This window comes from Hipposideros armiger, unplaced genomic scaffold, assembly GCF_001890085.2.
Source record: "Hipposideros armiger isolate ML-2016 unplaced genomic scaffold, ASM189008v1 scaffold_27, whole genome shotgun sequence".
Classification (NCBI taxonomy): domain Eukaryota; kingdom Metazoa; phylum Chordata; class Mammalia; order Chiroptera; family Hipposideridae; genus Hipposideros; species Hipposideros armiger.
Genome location: NW_017731377.1, coordinates 1,290,886 through 1,307,268, shown reverse-complemented (window position 1 = coordinate 1,307,268; position 16,383 = coordinate 1,290,886). Strand labels below are relative to the sequence as shown.

The following is a 16,383-nucleotide window of genomic DNA, read 5'->3' as shown; positions in this document are numbered from 1 at the left end:
CTGTTGCTCAGAGCTCAAACTTTTGAGCGAGCTCTTAACCAACTGAGCCACTCGGCCAGCCCCATTCTCACTCTTTTCAGTATGTTGGAAATTCAATGGTATTTCTGTATCTTGGAAGGAAACATTTTTAACCTATGACTATAAAAGAATGCAAGTGCACGTGCACACACACTCATTTCTGTGTAGCTTAAACTGGCTTTAAAGATGCTAAAAGAATTCTAGGAATGTCTTGAAAATAGCAGCCTCCCAATTACTCTAACTTACATGGTTTGAGGTTTGGTATTTTTTTTATCTTTATTAATTTTTTTGTTTGTTTGTTTATTTTTAGCTGAGCCATCCTGCCACCTGTTGGCAGCTCAGCGGCAGCTCAGCTTGGGCCGGGAATTGAACTGGCGACCCTGTTGCTCAGAGCTTGCACTCTTGAGTGAGCTCTTAACTAACTGAGCCACTCAGCTGGCTCAGGATCATTATTTCATAGTCAAACATTATTTCTTCAATAGCCCTAAGGTAATATATATTTGGAATCCTAGAAAACTTATATGGGGAAGCATATGATATAATTTGACCATTTCCTTCTCTTTCATTAGAGGCAAAATTCAATCACTTTCAGGTCTGAAAACTCATAATAACAGTTTTTAATACATAATTCTGTTAAGAAATTTAATACAATTTCAATTATTCATTTTTTCTGGTCTCTTAATTATGAGTTGGTGTATTTTTTAAAAGCCAGTAGCTAATACTTACATAATAAAAATATAATTTTGTACAGGACTATTTATACCACAAAATAAAAGGGGTACTGGCATTCTCAGTCATCAAATATTTATGAGCTTTGACTATGTGCTAATCACACACTCCTTGTCCCCAGTACCACTGTTATCTTTTCTTAAATATGTCTCTTCTTCTAAATCTAGACACCCACATTCTCAATGCTATCTTCTACTAACCTACAGAATATGCATTCAAAAACATGAAAAAGAAGCTCTTGCTTTCAAAGGGTTCACCATCTAGCAGGGGAAATAGACAGTCAAAGTTACCTATAAGTATTTTAATGTAGATATTTCAAAAGTATTAGCGAAACGTAAGGATTGGGGTAGATGAAAGGGTGGCTGGTGCACTTTGAGAACAGGAAACCTGGAACGTGATAAACAGAAGACAACTCTTTCAAGAAAACTAGTCTTAAAAGGAAGAAGAGTGGGTAATAGCTAGTGGCATAAGTTCCAGAGAAGGTTTTAAGATGAGAGATGAATACTTAGCATCAACTCTTCTGAACTGCTTTCTTTGTTCCACTCCTCTCATAGGACTAAATCCCAGCTGAGTGTGAGCAGGTTAGTATACATTTCTAAGCCCTGAATGAGACAAATGTTTAAGAACTCTAAATTATAAAGAGAGCCTAAATAAATGATCTCTATAGTTCTTTCTAGGTCTAAAATTCTATGATTCTATGACTATGATTATCTGATTATCTTTAAACTCAAAGGTAAATCACAAAATATTCAGTATACAAAAGAGAAGCACCAAGACCAATTAAGAGATGAACTAGTTTGTACATCGGCATTCTATTACTTTTGCAAAACTGTTAAAACAATTCATTCCTGTTCTGAACATCAGTAAAATTTCCACAAGACAGTGCCTTTTTATCAGAGCTGGTAAAGTGCGTCTTCCCCTCAAACCTGCAGACTTCTAAAGAATCAACAAGCAACTGTTTAGTGATAACAGAAGTAAACTGCTTAAAAGCCCATAGCTTAGGCTTATAAAAGTCATTTTTTAAAAGGAAGATTTTATAGAAACGTGTATAACTTTCTTACAATATATTTATCTTCACTTTAAAATTTTAATGTACAAACTGAAGGTTCATGAAGAGTTTAAAAAAAAATCCAGCTAAGAATAGCTCTTTATAGTAACATGCCTTCTTTTTACTATTACACATTCTGAAATTTAGAACAAGGATTCCCTTACCTGATATGGACATGGAATGTGATATTCTCTGCAGCGTTCCTGTATCCATGTTGTTTCCCAGATGCCACGGTAAGCTTGCTCATAAAAGTAGCATCCAATTACAACCAAGAGTGGTACGAGATAAAGAATGCTGAAAACACCAATCCGGATCATAAACTTCACCAATTTATCTTGGTTCTCCTTTTCTAATGGAATCTCAATTCGAACTCTGTTTAGGGATATGATGCCGGCTAAAAGGAGTGAGACCCCAACTACCACATACAGGCAGAGGGGTGCAAGAACAAAATATCTTAATGCATCAACATCGTAGAGGCCAACAAAACACACGCCACTGATATTGTCACCTTCAATTTTATTCATCGCTAAAAGGATGATAGTCAGAGTTCCAGGGATGCCCCATGCACTGGCGTGAAACAGCAATGCTTTCTTCTCAATAGCTTCACTACCCCACTTTGGCACAGCCGCCAAGAACCATGTGATGGTAAGAATGACCCACCAAACACTGCCAGCCATAGTAAAAAAATAGAGTACCATAAAAAGCATGGTACAGGCTTTATTATGAGATCCTTGTGTCACTGTGGAAGCCTTATACTGTGCAGGGCTAGAGGCATTGCAGGCTACTCGGTCCTCAAGCAAAAACCCAATGAAGAAAATTAATGATACCATCATGTAGCAGACTGCATAAAATATAATAGGTCTTTCAGGATAACGGAATCTTGTGACATCAATCAAAAAAGTTAAAAAAGTAAACAACGTGGCAGAGAGGCAAATGATTGAAATCAATCCTATGAAATATCGAGCAAATGAAAGTTCTTCTCTCCTAAAGTACATATTTGGACAAGGAGGTGAACAATCACGCACGTGCAAAAAAGAATAACCAAGATCAGGATCAATTTTCAACTCTCGGGGACACCAAAAACCATAGTCCCTCTGCACTGCCACTGGGGCTCCTTCAGTAGGATCTCCAGCTAAATTCAGATCCACAAGTCGAGGGTATGGCTCATCACAATCTGGGAACCTATAAAATACAAGATGAGAACCATTTTACTTATTGGGAAATCTACTGCCACCTAATAATTTGGATTTCCAAATTTAGCACTTGTGGCCTTATCAGTATTTATTCTTATGTCCTTAGAGCACATTACAATAAGTAGGAATAAAGTGAAAGATATCTTCTGCGTGGGCCATACAACTAGATTTTTCCACAGTTGACCAAAAATGATACGGTTTTATACTTAATTTTATTTTGGTTTTAAAAACACTATTCTTTCTTAAAATAGTCAAGTACAGCCATCAATAAAAATATATATATAAACTATTTAGGACACACAGTTTAGAGTAAGAGTTCAAAATATAAATAAAATAAATAAATATAAATACACACACACACACACACACACATACATACACAGGAGGTCTGACAATTAAGTTCACCAACCTATTGCAACAATGTTACTAACCTTTTTTGATATCAAAGGGATTATTCATTATGAATTTGTACCAACTAGACAAACAGTTAACCAAGTTTACTATTTGGAAGTGCTGAAAAGGTTGCCATTTTTAACTCTTCAGACTCCCACTAACTAGATGTTTACTAGTTGATATGCATCAAATAGTTTCCAAGAAACTATCATTGATATTCTTTGCCAAATACACGCATAACCTTATGCTGTTGCAGAGTAATGTTTTATTTTCTAATACAAACCATTTTCTTCCCAGAGCTTGGAATTACAAAGTCAAAAGACAGAAACTTATTGCGTTCAGAAATTTACTGGAATCCTGCAGTATGTCAGGGGTTTAACATAAACAAAAAAACCACTGTCTTTATCCTTGAGTCTAAAAGGAGACACAAACTTGTAAACACAACACAAAATACAGCAGTGTGATACATGAAGCAATCAAAATCTATATAAAGTATAAAAATGACAGAGAGAAGGATTATTTCAGGGGGAGAGGTTATGAAAGACTTTATAGAGTAAATCCCTCAACACAGGATTTCGAATCAGTATTTGGCAGTATTGGAAATATGCCAATCAGTATTCTAGCGAGAAACACCAGCAAAGGCATAGAGGTTTAAACAGGGTGTGTTTAGTGCTGCTGGATAATGAGGTATGCATGACTTGTGACAAGAGGTATGATTGGAGAGGTAACTATGTTGCAGAAATATATGTGTATGTGTGTCTCTGTGTGTATGTATGTATATATAAACAATGACAACATTTAAAACCATGCAAAGTAATACTATATATTTTTATTAATATATTTGTATATCCAACTGCCAACTGAACATATACACATCCCTTACTCTTTAACCTTTCCAAAACCAAACTCCTGATTTCTACTCCTTGTATTTCTCCATCTCCACAGTGGTAATTCCATTCTTCTAGTTGCTCAGGCCAAAAACCCTGGGGTCATCTTTGAAGTCCCTTCTCTCTTACATATAGTACCTCACAATCTACCAGCAAATACTGTCATTCTCTTTTGTGATATAGACAAATCCTGTCATTCTATTTCCTCCACTGCTGCCCCCCAGTTGAAGCCATCAGTACTTCCTTCCTGGACTTGTGGAGTGGCTTCCAATTGATCTCCATTTCCACAAAGCAGCCACTCCCGTGCTCATGATCATGTCTCTTCTGCTCCAAATCCTCTAATGGTGTCCCTTCTCACTCAGAGTCAAATCCAAATTCCGTACCAGAGCTACAAAAACCCCACACCCCCAGTACTTTTCTGATCTTCTTTCTTTCCATTCTCCCCCACTCACTTGGCTCCAGCCTCTGATCTCCTTGTTTCTTGAATACACCAAGCATGCTTCCACTTCAGAGCCTTTGCACTTCCTGCTCATTTCCTCTGCCTGGACTTCTCTAGATATCCATATTATGTGTTCTCTCACTACATTTAGGTCCTTATTCCAATGCCTCCGTATCAAAAAGGCCTTCCCCAATGCTCCACAGAAAATAGTTCTTCTCTTCCCTAGTACAGCACTATCACCTAACCCTACTCTCAGCATTCACTACCATCTGACATTATCTGTTTATTATCTCCCACCACTACCATCACCACTAGAATTTTGGCTCCATAAGAACAGAGACTACGTTTTGTTCACTGTTCATCTTCAGCACACAGAAGATATCCATTTAATATTTGTTGAATTAATGATTGTTGAATAAATATATTCATATAGCCCTAACCCAAGAAATTAGAAAGATGACTAGAAGCAGTGTGGAAAACAGATTTGAGCTGGGCAGAAATGGGGACAGAAATATCAGTTGAGCCAGAACTAAAACCACATAAGGCAGTGAGAATACAACAGATATGAAATTAGTTAGATAAAAGTAATAGTATTTATAATTGATTACATATGGAAGCTAAGGTCCATGAAGGAGGAACATGACTTCCAAGAAAAAAAAAATGATCAAGGAATAAAATCAATTTTATATATGTTGAAATTGAGGTATCTGAGACAAATTCAGGCTAGGATTTCCAATGGCTGCTGGATTTGCAGGTTTGGAACTTAGCAGGAAGATGTCAAGGCTACAGATTTAGAAGTCATCAGTATACAAATAAAAATGAAAATCAGGGGCCAGCCGAGTGGCTCAGTTGGTTAAGAGTGTGAGCTCTGAGCAACAGGGTCACCAGTTCGATTCCCACATGGGCCAGTGAGCTGCGCCTGAGCTGAGCTGCCAACAGGTGGCAGGATGGCTCAGCTAGTGAGAGCACGTGCTCCTAAAAACAAGGCTGCCGGTTCAATTCCCGCATGAGATGGTGGACTATGCTCCCCCACAACTAAGATTGAACACAGCTCCTTGAGCTGAGCAGCTGAGAGCTGCCGATGGGTGGCCAGATGGTGACTTGACTTCAAGCTGAGCTAGCTGCTCCCTCCACAACTAAGATTGAAGGACAACAACTTGGCTGTTTCCCTTCCCCAATTCCCCAACACTGTTCCCCTTCCCCAATTCCCTAATAAAAATCTTTAAAAAAGAAAAAGAAAATCAGTAAGATGAGATTATCCAGGGAAAGCATGTAGAATCAAAGAGAATAGGAACGGAACTCTGGGAAGCAACAGTATGTAAGGGTCAGAATGAAGAAGATCCAATAAAGAAAATTGAGAAGAATTGGTCTGAGATGTAGCAGACCACAATAATTCAAACACGATGGCCTGATTCTCAGGAAAGGAGGACAGGCTGAGGGTGAGGGAAATAGGGTCAAATATAGACTAAAAATGAAAAATGGAATTGAAGTGAATGATACAGATTTGACACAGGTGCTGAGGGAAATGAATAGAAATTTTCCTGTTGACCAAACTGGAAATTGACCAAAGACAAGCAGCAAATAGAATTGTTATGGTTTGAATCACTCAGTAACAGCATAACTAATTTGCAAGAAATTGGTTGAATCAATCCATTTGGGGATTTGAACAAGTACAGTGGAAGGAATGAACTGAAACTGTTGGCAAAAGTGTTATTTCGAGTGATGGACCACAAAACTTAAGCTAAGTAAGGAAATAAATGAGATCAGAAAGGAGGTTATTAAGAGGGGGAAAAATCCCCAAAAGTCTGGCCATTGGGGGTGTCCATGAAGTTGAAGAATGAGGATATGAGAGATGTGGAAGAATAAAAAATTGTTATGAAAGACCAGCCTGCCAAAATTTAAAATTTCAGAGTTAGGCAATGCAGGCAATAGTAAAGACATAAAATAGATTTAATCCTATCAAAACAAATCAAGAAATAAAGACCATTCCTCCACAACTAGACTGAAGAACAAAAGGACAACAACTTGTCTGTTCCCCTCCCCCAATTCCCCAGTAAAATCTTTAAAAAAAAAAGAAATAAAGATCATAATGAGATTTATATACTTGTATATAAACTATTAACAGGAAAAGACCACTAGACAACAAGGGTAAGATACAAGAAACGTAACAGAGAGTTCTGGCCCAGGCAATTCTTAACTGTTATAAACACCAAGAAATTTAGACTTCTAAAAGAGGGATTATAAACACTATCAGGTGTTTGAGGAAAGGTGGATAAATGGTTAGATGGGGCTAAATAACAGAAGTGGTTAAATAGGTGGGAAACAGAGTAGACAAATACGAGAAAGCAAAATGTCAGTGAACTGACCATAAGAAACTAATGTTTTATTTCTTAAATTTTTCCATCTTTCAAAGGAGAGTAACACTTGCTTTTTACCTACCTCAAAGTGCTACTGTCAAATGATAAAATTAAATTTTAAACATGAAGAAGAAAAGAAATGTTCACTGCAGAACTGTTTATAATAGCAACAACCTGGAAATAACCCAAATGACCATCACTCAGAGATGGCTAAATAACTATAGGATATTAATACAACTGGCATGATATAGCAATTAAAAGGGAATCAGCCAGACCTACAGATATAAATATAGGTGCATGGAAAAAAATGTAATGTCATTTATGGATATTATATATGCAATAAGAGTATAAAAACAAACAGAAATGATTAACAACAAATTCAGCATAATGATTAACTCATCTCTGGGTACAAACAAAGGGAATGAAATTAAGACAGGTACCAAGGAAAGAACCTGTATAGTTTCTTTTTTAATCTGAAGCAAATACTGCAAAATGTTAAGATTGGACAACGCTAGACAATAATAGGTACATACATATTCATCTTATTATTCTTTATCCTTGAAATATTTCAGAATACAAAAAGGCATAATGTTATTATATAAGAAATACAGTATTACTACTGTATACATTATTACTACAACTAATAATGTTCTCTGATCCAAATCTATAAAACTGTTTAGTAAACATCCTCAAATCTTTAGGAAATGCTTTCATTCTATATATTGGACATGATTAGCAAAGCATCTGACATTTTGTGGTCTGGTATATTAGTACGTGACAGAAAAATAGGATTGACAGAGCTACTTTAGTCATTAACACATTTAAAAGTAATGAAGATATTTAAGTCCCATTAAATCATCATTAAAAATATTTAAGGCAACAAATGATTATTTTTTCTCTGTATTTTCTAATTTTCATAAATGGCGTTACTTTTATAACAAGAAAAAAATTTTTCAGGGAGAAAAAGCAACTGAATGTCTTATGTTTTTCTTAATTCTTTTAAAAATTTCTTCATAGAAACATTTTTGTTCTTCTACCTTTTTTATTTAGTGCTTCCAAATTCCTAAGGAAATTAATAATTCTGAGCCCATGAAACTGTTGTTCAAACTTAAGACTAATATATATATTTGAAAAAAGTTTTTAAAAACTGATGAACTAGAAGACAAGTAATTTTTAAATATATTGCAATACGAGTAAACAATCCATGAAAATATATGATTTTCGCACCTACTGCATTCCATATCTTCAGGCCAAGGAACACCAAACATTTCCATGAGCTTTGAACACTCGCTGTAAGCACGCTGACACAGTCTACGACAGGGAAGTGTGACACGTCCATATTCCATACAAATAGGAGCATAGAGTGCACAAAGAAATGGCCGGAAATCCCGAGAACAATCCAGATTCACCATAGGGTGGAATGGCTAGGAAAAAGTTAAAATTGAATCATTAGAGAAAGAGTTGTATACAAATTAAAGTTTTCTATATACAATATTGCAATATTCATTTTCTTCTGTTTTAAAAACTTTCTGACAGTTTTTATTTTTTTTTAAACGAAACCCTTTTAGCCCTTCCCCTGGAGATTATGATTTGGTTAAGTCTGAGGTGTATCCCAGAATCTATATGTATATTTTAATTGTTACACGTGATAATGAAGAGACAGGGCTGAGAACCAGTAATAACAATATGATCCATTTTACAAAGAAAAAACCACAAAAGATATATGCCAAATGCTTAAAAGTGATTACTGCCTGGTGATGGGATTACAAGAGATTTTAATTTTCTTCCTTTTATGTATTTCAATTTCTACATTTTCTTCAATTAACATGTATAAAATAGGAGAGAAAGGACTAGAAGTGAAAGGAAAGGGAAGGGGAAGGAAAGAAGTAATTATAGTAGCAGTTATTTTAAGGATGGGAAGTAGGGAAGAAATCTCTCACCTTTGTCTCATATTTTCTTGTTCTTTTTACATTAAAAATTTTAAAACAAATTTCTTTAAACTCTGAAATCACATTATGTAAACAGAGTTAACACTGTAAGCTGATAAATTAAGAAAACAAAAAGAAAAAAACAGTGGCTCCAACATAAAACCATACTAAAATCATCATTATAATCACAGGAATAGATCAAATATCCCAAGAAATGAGCATCTTGGCTTTTGACTATCAAATATTTTTCCACTTGCTTATATAATAGTTTCAGACTTACTACTGGTTTTGAACTGATAACAAATATTCTCACCACCAGGCCTTTCTATTGAGTAAGAATCAATTTATGTCTACACTGATATATATTTTCCAGAGCTCTCCTATACACAATACAACCAGAAAACCAAGAGTTACTTTAAGAAACTTACGTCAAAGAAGTTAAGTGTGATAACCAATATATAACACCGTTTGTGACAAAAAACTATACTGTAATTATCACTTCCAAGTATGAAGGGGGTACTTTGTGTTAAACCAATGTTTTCATCAAGAACAACTTTAGGGCCGGCCAAGTGGCTCATGGGTCGAGAGTTGGCTTTGGGAGTGCGAGTTCTGAGCAGCAGCGCTGCCAGTTTGGTTCCCACATGGGCCAGTGACACTGCGCCCTCTACAGTTAAGAGTGAACAAGAGCTCGACCTGGAGATGGGCTGCCTTGAGTCACCGGCGACGGCATAGGCTGCAGTGAGGCTGCAGTGGGCTGCCCTGAGCTACTGTGAGCCACCGTGAGTGGCCGTCCAATGGCCGGCGACCGATCTGCCTCAGCCGCGAAAAGCACAGTGATCACAATACCAACATGGGCCAGTGAAGCGACATCATCCACAACTAGACTAAAGAACCAAACGACAGCAACTTGTCTATTCCCCTTCCCCAATTCCCCAACATTGTTCCCTCCCCCAATTCCCCAATAAAATCTTAAAAAAAAAAAACAAAAAACTTTAAAATATAGAAAAAAAGTTTTAAATTTTTTTTTTAAGCTATTAAGAGAACTACTGAAGGAAAAGAACAGGGGGCCAAGAATCCAGAAACCAGAGATGCATGATGAGGTGGCCTGATTAGTGCAGCCAGATTTCCAAGGAGCCATTTGTTAAATCTGGGCATAAGGCAAGAGGCCGAGAATCAAATTTTGCTTAGGCTGATGCTGGCAAACCGAAAAACCATCAGAGCTTTGGTCTTGCGAGGCCGAAGACAAAATTCACAGACAAGAGAAGAAAGTTAGATGGTTGCCTTACACCTTATACAAAAATTAACTCAAAATGCATCAAAGGCCTAAATATAAGAGCACAGTCTATGAAACCTGTAAAAGAAAACATAGGGGTAAATCTTCATGACCTGGGATTTGGCAATGGTTTCTTAGAAATGACACCAAAAGCACAAGCACAAAAGAAAAAATAGATAAACTGAACTTCATCAAAATCAAAATTAAAAGCTTTTGTTTTATATTAAAGGACACTATCAGGAGAGGAAACAGACAACCCTCAAAATGGAAGAAAATATTTGTAAATCAGTTATCTGATAAGGGTCTAATATCCAGAATACATAATGAACTCCTATAATTCAACAAAAAGACAAAAGAGCCACTTTTTTAAAATGGGCAAAAAACTTAGACATTTCTCCAAAGAAGTTATGCAATGACTAATAAGCATATAAAAACATGCTCAATGTCATTAGTCATTAGGAAATGCAAATCAAAACCACAATAACACCATCACACCCACTAGGATAGGTATATTCTAAAAAACAAAAAAATAGCAAGTGTTGATAAGGATGTGGAGAAATGGGAACCCTTATACATAGTTGACGGGAATGTAAAGTGAGGCAACCACTATGGAAAACAGTTTGGCGGTTCTTCAAGAAGTTAAACATAGAATTACCATATGGTCCAGTGATTCCACGCCTAGGTACATACCCAAAAGAATTAAACATGGTGTTCAAGCAAAAATGTGTATATAAATGTTTATAGCAGAGCAGCATTATTCATAATAGCCAAAAGGAGCAAAATAAATGGAAGGTAAGCAAATGGGAAGAAAATAATAAAGAGGCGAAATCAATAAAATTGAAAACAGAAAAGCAATAGAGTTAAAAAAAATCACTCAAACTAAGAGCTGGTTCTTTGAAAATGCAATTAGATTGGTAAGTTTCTAGCAAGATTGATAAAGAGAAAGGGAAACACAAATTGCCAATATCAAGAATGAAAGAGGATGTCACTTGTCTTCGCAGACATTAAAAAACAAACATCACAAACAACTCTATGCATATGCTAGACAATTTAGATATAGACCAATTCCTCAAAAGCCACAAACTACCAAAACTCAACCAAGATAAAACTGATAATTTGAATAGTCCTATAACTATTAAAGAAATTTGAATGTGTAGTTTAAGACCTCCTGAAAAAGAAATGTCCAAGCCAGGTGGTTTCATTAAAATTTAACCAACATTAAAGAAGAATTAAGAGCCGACCGAGTGGCTCAGCTGGTTGAAATAAAAGCATAAGCTCTAAGCAACAGCGTCGCCAGTTGGATTTCTACATGGGCCAGTGAGCTGCGCCCAAGCTGAGGAGCTGTTGCTGAGCTGCCAAAAGATGGCAGGATGACTCAGCTGGTGAGAGCACGTGCTCCTAACAACAAGGTTTCTGGGTTCGACTCCCGCATGTGATGGTGTGCTACACCCACCCACAACTAAAATTGAACATGGCACTTTAAGCTGAGCGGCTATAAGCCACCAAGGGGCAGCCTGATGGCGACTGGACTTGGAGCTGAGCTAGCTGCGCCCTCCACAACTAAGATTGAAGGACAACAACTTGGGTGTTCCCCTTCCCCAATTCCCCAACACTGTTCCCCTTCCCCAATTCCCTAATAAAATCTTTAAAAAAACCCAAAACAATTCTACACAATCTCTTCCAAAAAATAGCAGAGAACTAATCCCAACAAATTCTATGAAGCAAGGATTACTTTGTTTGTTAAAGACAAACAAAGATAGCACAAGAGGAGAAAACTATAAACCAATATCCCTCATGAATATAAATGCAAAAATCCTTAACAAAATAGTAGCAAATTAAATCCAAAAATATATTAAAAGCATTATATACCATAACCTAGTAGGATTTGTTCCAGGAAATAAAGGCTGACTCAATATTAAAAAAATCAATCAATGTAATCTACCAAATTAACAGGCTAACAAAAAAAACTCACATAATCACAGCAAATGATGGAGAAATAGCATTCATGATTTTAAAAGTTTTCAGCAAACTAAAAATAGAGGGTAACCTCAACTTGATAAAGTACATCTACAAACACCCTAGAGTTAACATCATACTTAATGGTGAAACACTAGATTCTTAACTCTAAGACTGGGAACAATCACATTCAACATAGTACTGAAGTCTTATCAGCAAAATAAAGCAAGAAAAGGAAATAAAAGGTGTAGAGATGGGGAAAAGAAAACTGTCCTTATTTGCAGATGATACTACTGTCTACATAGAACATCGCAAGGAATCTACAAAGAAACACCTCCTAAAACTAACAAGTCAGTTCAGCAAGGTTACAGGATATAACAAAAACATATAAAAAATTGTGTTTCTATATGTAATGAGTATATGGGAACTAAACTAAAACAATGCATTTATAATCACTAGGAAACAAAGAAACACAGTATAAACTCAACAAAATATGTACTGGATTTGTATAAAATGCTGATGATGGACAGGTATACACTTATATTAATTTATTTTGTTATGGCTAGGGCAGCCATAACAAAGTACCAAACTGAGTGGCTCAAACAACAGAAATTCATTGTCTCACATTTCTAGACACTAGAAGTCGGAGACTCAGGTGTCAGCTGAACCATGCTCCCTATGAATGCGCAAGGAAAAAATCTGTTCCTGGCCTCTTTCCCAGCTCCTTCTAGTTCCTTGGCTTGTGGCAACAAACCCAATCTTCACATAACATTCTCCCTGTGTCTCTTCACATCATCTTCCCTCTATGTGTGTCTGTCTGTGTCCACATTTCCCGTTTATAAAGACACAAGTGACACTGGATTAGGGGCTCCTCCAGTATGACCTCCTCTTAACTAATTACATTTAGAATGACCCTACTTCCAAATAAGGTCACATTCTGAGGTACTGGGTTTTAAGATTTCAACATATAAATTTTAGGAGGACTCAATTCAACCCATAACACTATTCATGGATTGGAGATGCAATATGTAAAGATGTCAACGGAACACAATAGAGTACGAGTATGTACATGCTGTATTACAAAGTTATATGCCTGAAATTTACATAATGTTATGAACCAACCTTACCCCAATCCATTTTATTTTTTTTAATATCAAATGTCCCCCAAACAATCTCTAGATGTAATGAAACTTCTATCAAAACCCAGCATGACTTTCAGTAAAGCCAAGTTTACTCTAAAATTTATATGAAAAAACAAAATAAGTAGAATAGCTGAAACAATTTTGAAAAAGAAAGTGGAAAAGAATCATGCTTATCCAATTTTAAAATTTACTATGGAGCTAAAAGTAATCAAGACACTGTGGTATTTGGTGACAAAAAGATCAACAGAACAGAATGGAGAACTCAGATAAATCCACACAAGCTAACCGATTTTTGACAAGAGCAAAAGCAATTCAAAGGTGGAAGGATAGATAGTCTTTTCAACAAATGGTGCTGAAGCTAGTGGATACTCACAGGCAAAAAAAAAAAAGAACAAAACACCATGCCTTATACAAATTAACTCAAAATTGATCATGTATTTAAATGTAAGACATAAAACTATAGAACTTAAAAAAGAGAATGAGAGACAGAAAGAGGAGAGAAAGGGAGGAGGGAGAGAGGGAGGGAGGGAGAGATAGAGAGAGAGGGAGAGAGAGAGAGAGACAAAAATCTTCCAGACCTAGGCTGGAGAGTTCTCAGAAATGACACCAAAAGCACAATCCATAAAAGAAAAAAAAAATTGGTAAATTGGACTTCATTAAAATTTAAAACTCCTGTTCTCCTAAAAAGACCTTGTTAAGAGAATGAAAAGATAAGCTACAGACTAGGATAAACTGTTTGCAAACCACATATCCACCAAAGGATTTGTGTCTAGAAAATATATATTTTTTTTTTAATTTTTTTTTTATTGTTAGTTTCAGGTGTACAAAACAATGCAATAGTTACCCTTTTCACCCTCACAAAGTAACAACCCCCCTCCCCCCATGTATTGCCCTCCCACCCCCGATATCATGCTTATCTATTACAATTCCATTGAATCCGTTCCCACTCTCTACTCCATGTCCCGAGACTATATGTATATATAATTATAGTTGACATACAATATTATTCAACATCAGCTTCAGAAATACAATGCGGTGGTCAGGCCTCTACATCGACTATGAAGTGGGTGTCTAGAATATATTTAAGAAAACTCTCAAAATTCAAAAGTCAAAAAAAAATTTCAATTAGAAAATAACAAAAGATGTGAACAGACATTTCAACAGAAAGGATATACTAATGGCAAATAAGCACATGAAAAAATGTTCAATATAATTAGCCATGAGGGAAATGCAAATTAAAACCACATATCACTGTATCATATTAGAAAAGCTGAAATAAAAAATTAGTGAAAATACCAAATGGAAGTAAGAATGCAGAGAAAGTAGATCGCTCATACACTCTGGTAGAAATGTAAAATGATACAACCACTATGCAAAAAGTTCAGCAGTTTCTTAAAAATCCAAACATATGCTTATCATATGGTCCAGCAATCACACTCCTGGGCATTTATCCCCCCCAAAATGAAAGCTTATGTCTGCACAGAAACCTGTACATGAATGTTCACAGCAGTTTATTTGCAATAGCAAAGAACTGGAATACAACCCAATGTCCTTCAATGGGTAATTGGTTAGACAAATTGTGTGGAGAAAAGGAAACCCTTGTGCACTGTTGGTGGGATTGCAGATTGGTGCAGTCACTATGGAAATCAGTATGGAGATTATCTCAAAAAACTGGAAATGGAACTACCTTATGACCCAGCAATTCCACTCTTAGGTATCTATCCAGAGAAATCCAAAACACTAATTTGAAAAAATTTATGCACTCCTATGTTTATTGCAGTGCTATTCACAATAGCCAAGACATGGAAACTGAAATGCCCATCGGTAGACAACTGGATTAAGAAACTGTGGTACATTTATACAACAAAGTATTACTCGGCCATAAAGAAGAATGAAATCTTACCATTTGCAAAGATATGGATGGACCTAGAGACTATTATATTAAGTGAAATAAGTCAGTTGAAGAAAGACAAAAACCATATGATCTCACTTAATATGTGGAATCTAAAGAACTGAATAAGGAGCAAAGTAAACAGAAACAGTCTCAGAGATAGAGAGAAAAAACTGAGGGTTGCTAGATGGGAGGGGGGGTGGGGATGAGGCAGAAGGTGAGGGGATTAGAAAGCATAATCGGTAACCACAAGATTGCCACGGGGATATGAAAGACAGTTTGGGGAATATAATCAATAATGTTGGAAAGATTTTGTAGGGTATCAGAAGGACACTTGTCTTATTAGGGAGACCACTTCATGGATGGTGTAGATGCCTTATCACCGCAGTGTACACCTTAAGCCGAAGCTGAACAATACTATATGTCAACTATAATTTAATACATATATATTGTAACAGGATGTGGAGTATAGCATAGGGAATGGAGTCAATGGAATTGTAACAGCTATGTATGATGTCAGAGGGGTAGTAGATTGGGGGAGGGGGACTATCACTTTGTGAGGGGTGTAAATCTCTATTACGTTGTTTTGTACACCCGAAACAAACAAACAACAAAAAACAAACTGTGGTGCATCTGTATAATAGAATAGTACTCAGCAATTAAAAACAATGACTATTGATACCTGTAACAACTTGGATGGATCTCAAAGGGTATTATGCTAAATGAAAAAAGCCAATCTCAAAAGATTACATATGAATGATTCCACTTATATAACATTCTGGAAATGACAAATTTATAGAAATAGAGAAAAAATGAGTGGTTGCTTGGGATTAGGAAAGGAGAGAGGGAGAAAGTAAGCACAGAGGAGTTCTTTAGTGGTGATAAAACAGTTCTGTATCTACATCAATTTATATGTGTGATAAAGCTGCAAAACTACACACACATATGCATATACACACGCACAAAAATGAGTACATGTAAAAACTGGGGAACTATGATAAGGTCTGTAGATTGTACCAATGTTAATTTCCAGGTTTTTTGGGTTTTTTTAAAACATTTTTATTGGGGAATTGGGGGGATGGGAACAGTGCTGGGGAATTGGGGGAAGGGGAACAGACAAGTTGCTGTC

General features: G+C 36.2%; 1 protein-coding gene across 3 annotated transcripts in view; it reads right to left on the bottom strand.

The window, feature by feature from the left end:
* Positions 1 to 16,383, bottom strand: part of FZD3 (frizzled class receptor 3) — a 79,623-nt gene that overhangs the window by 40,494 nt on the left and 22,746 nt on the right. For 2 of the 3 annotated variants that reach the window (XM_019636096.1, XM_019636098.1), the window contains 2 exons: positions 8,292 to 8,488; positions 1,960 to 2,977 (listed from right to left, as the gene is read on the bottom strand). In XM_019636096.1, the coding sequence (XP_019491641.1) occupies positions 1,960 to 2,977; positions 8,292 to 8,488 (1,215 nt within the window). Of the gene's footprint in view, positions 1 to 1,959; positions 2,978 to 8,291; positions 8,489 to 9,420; positions 9,588 to 16,383 lie in introns of those variants that run through there. The other variant, XM_019636097.1, reaches the window with a different exon arrangement.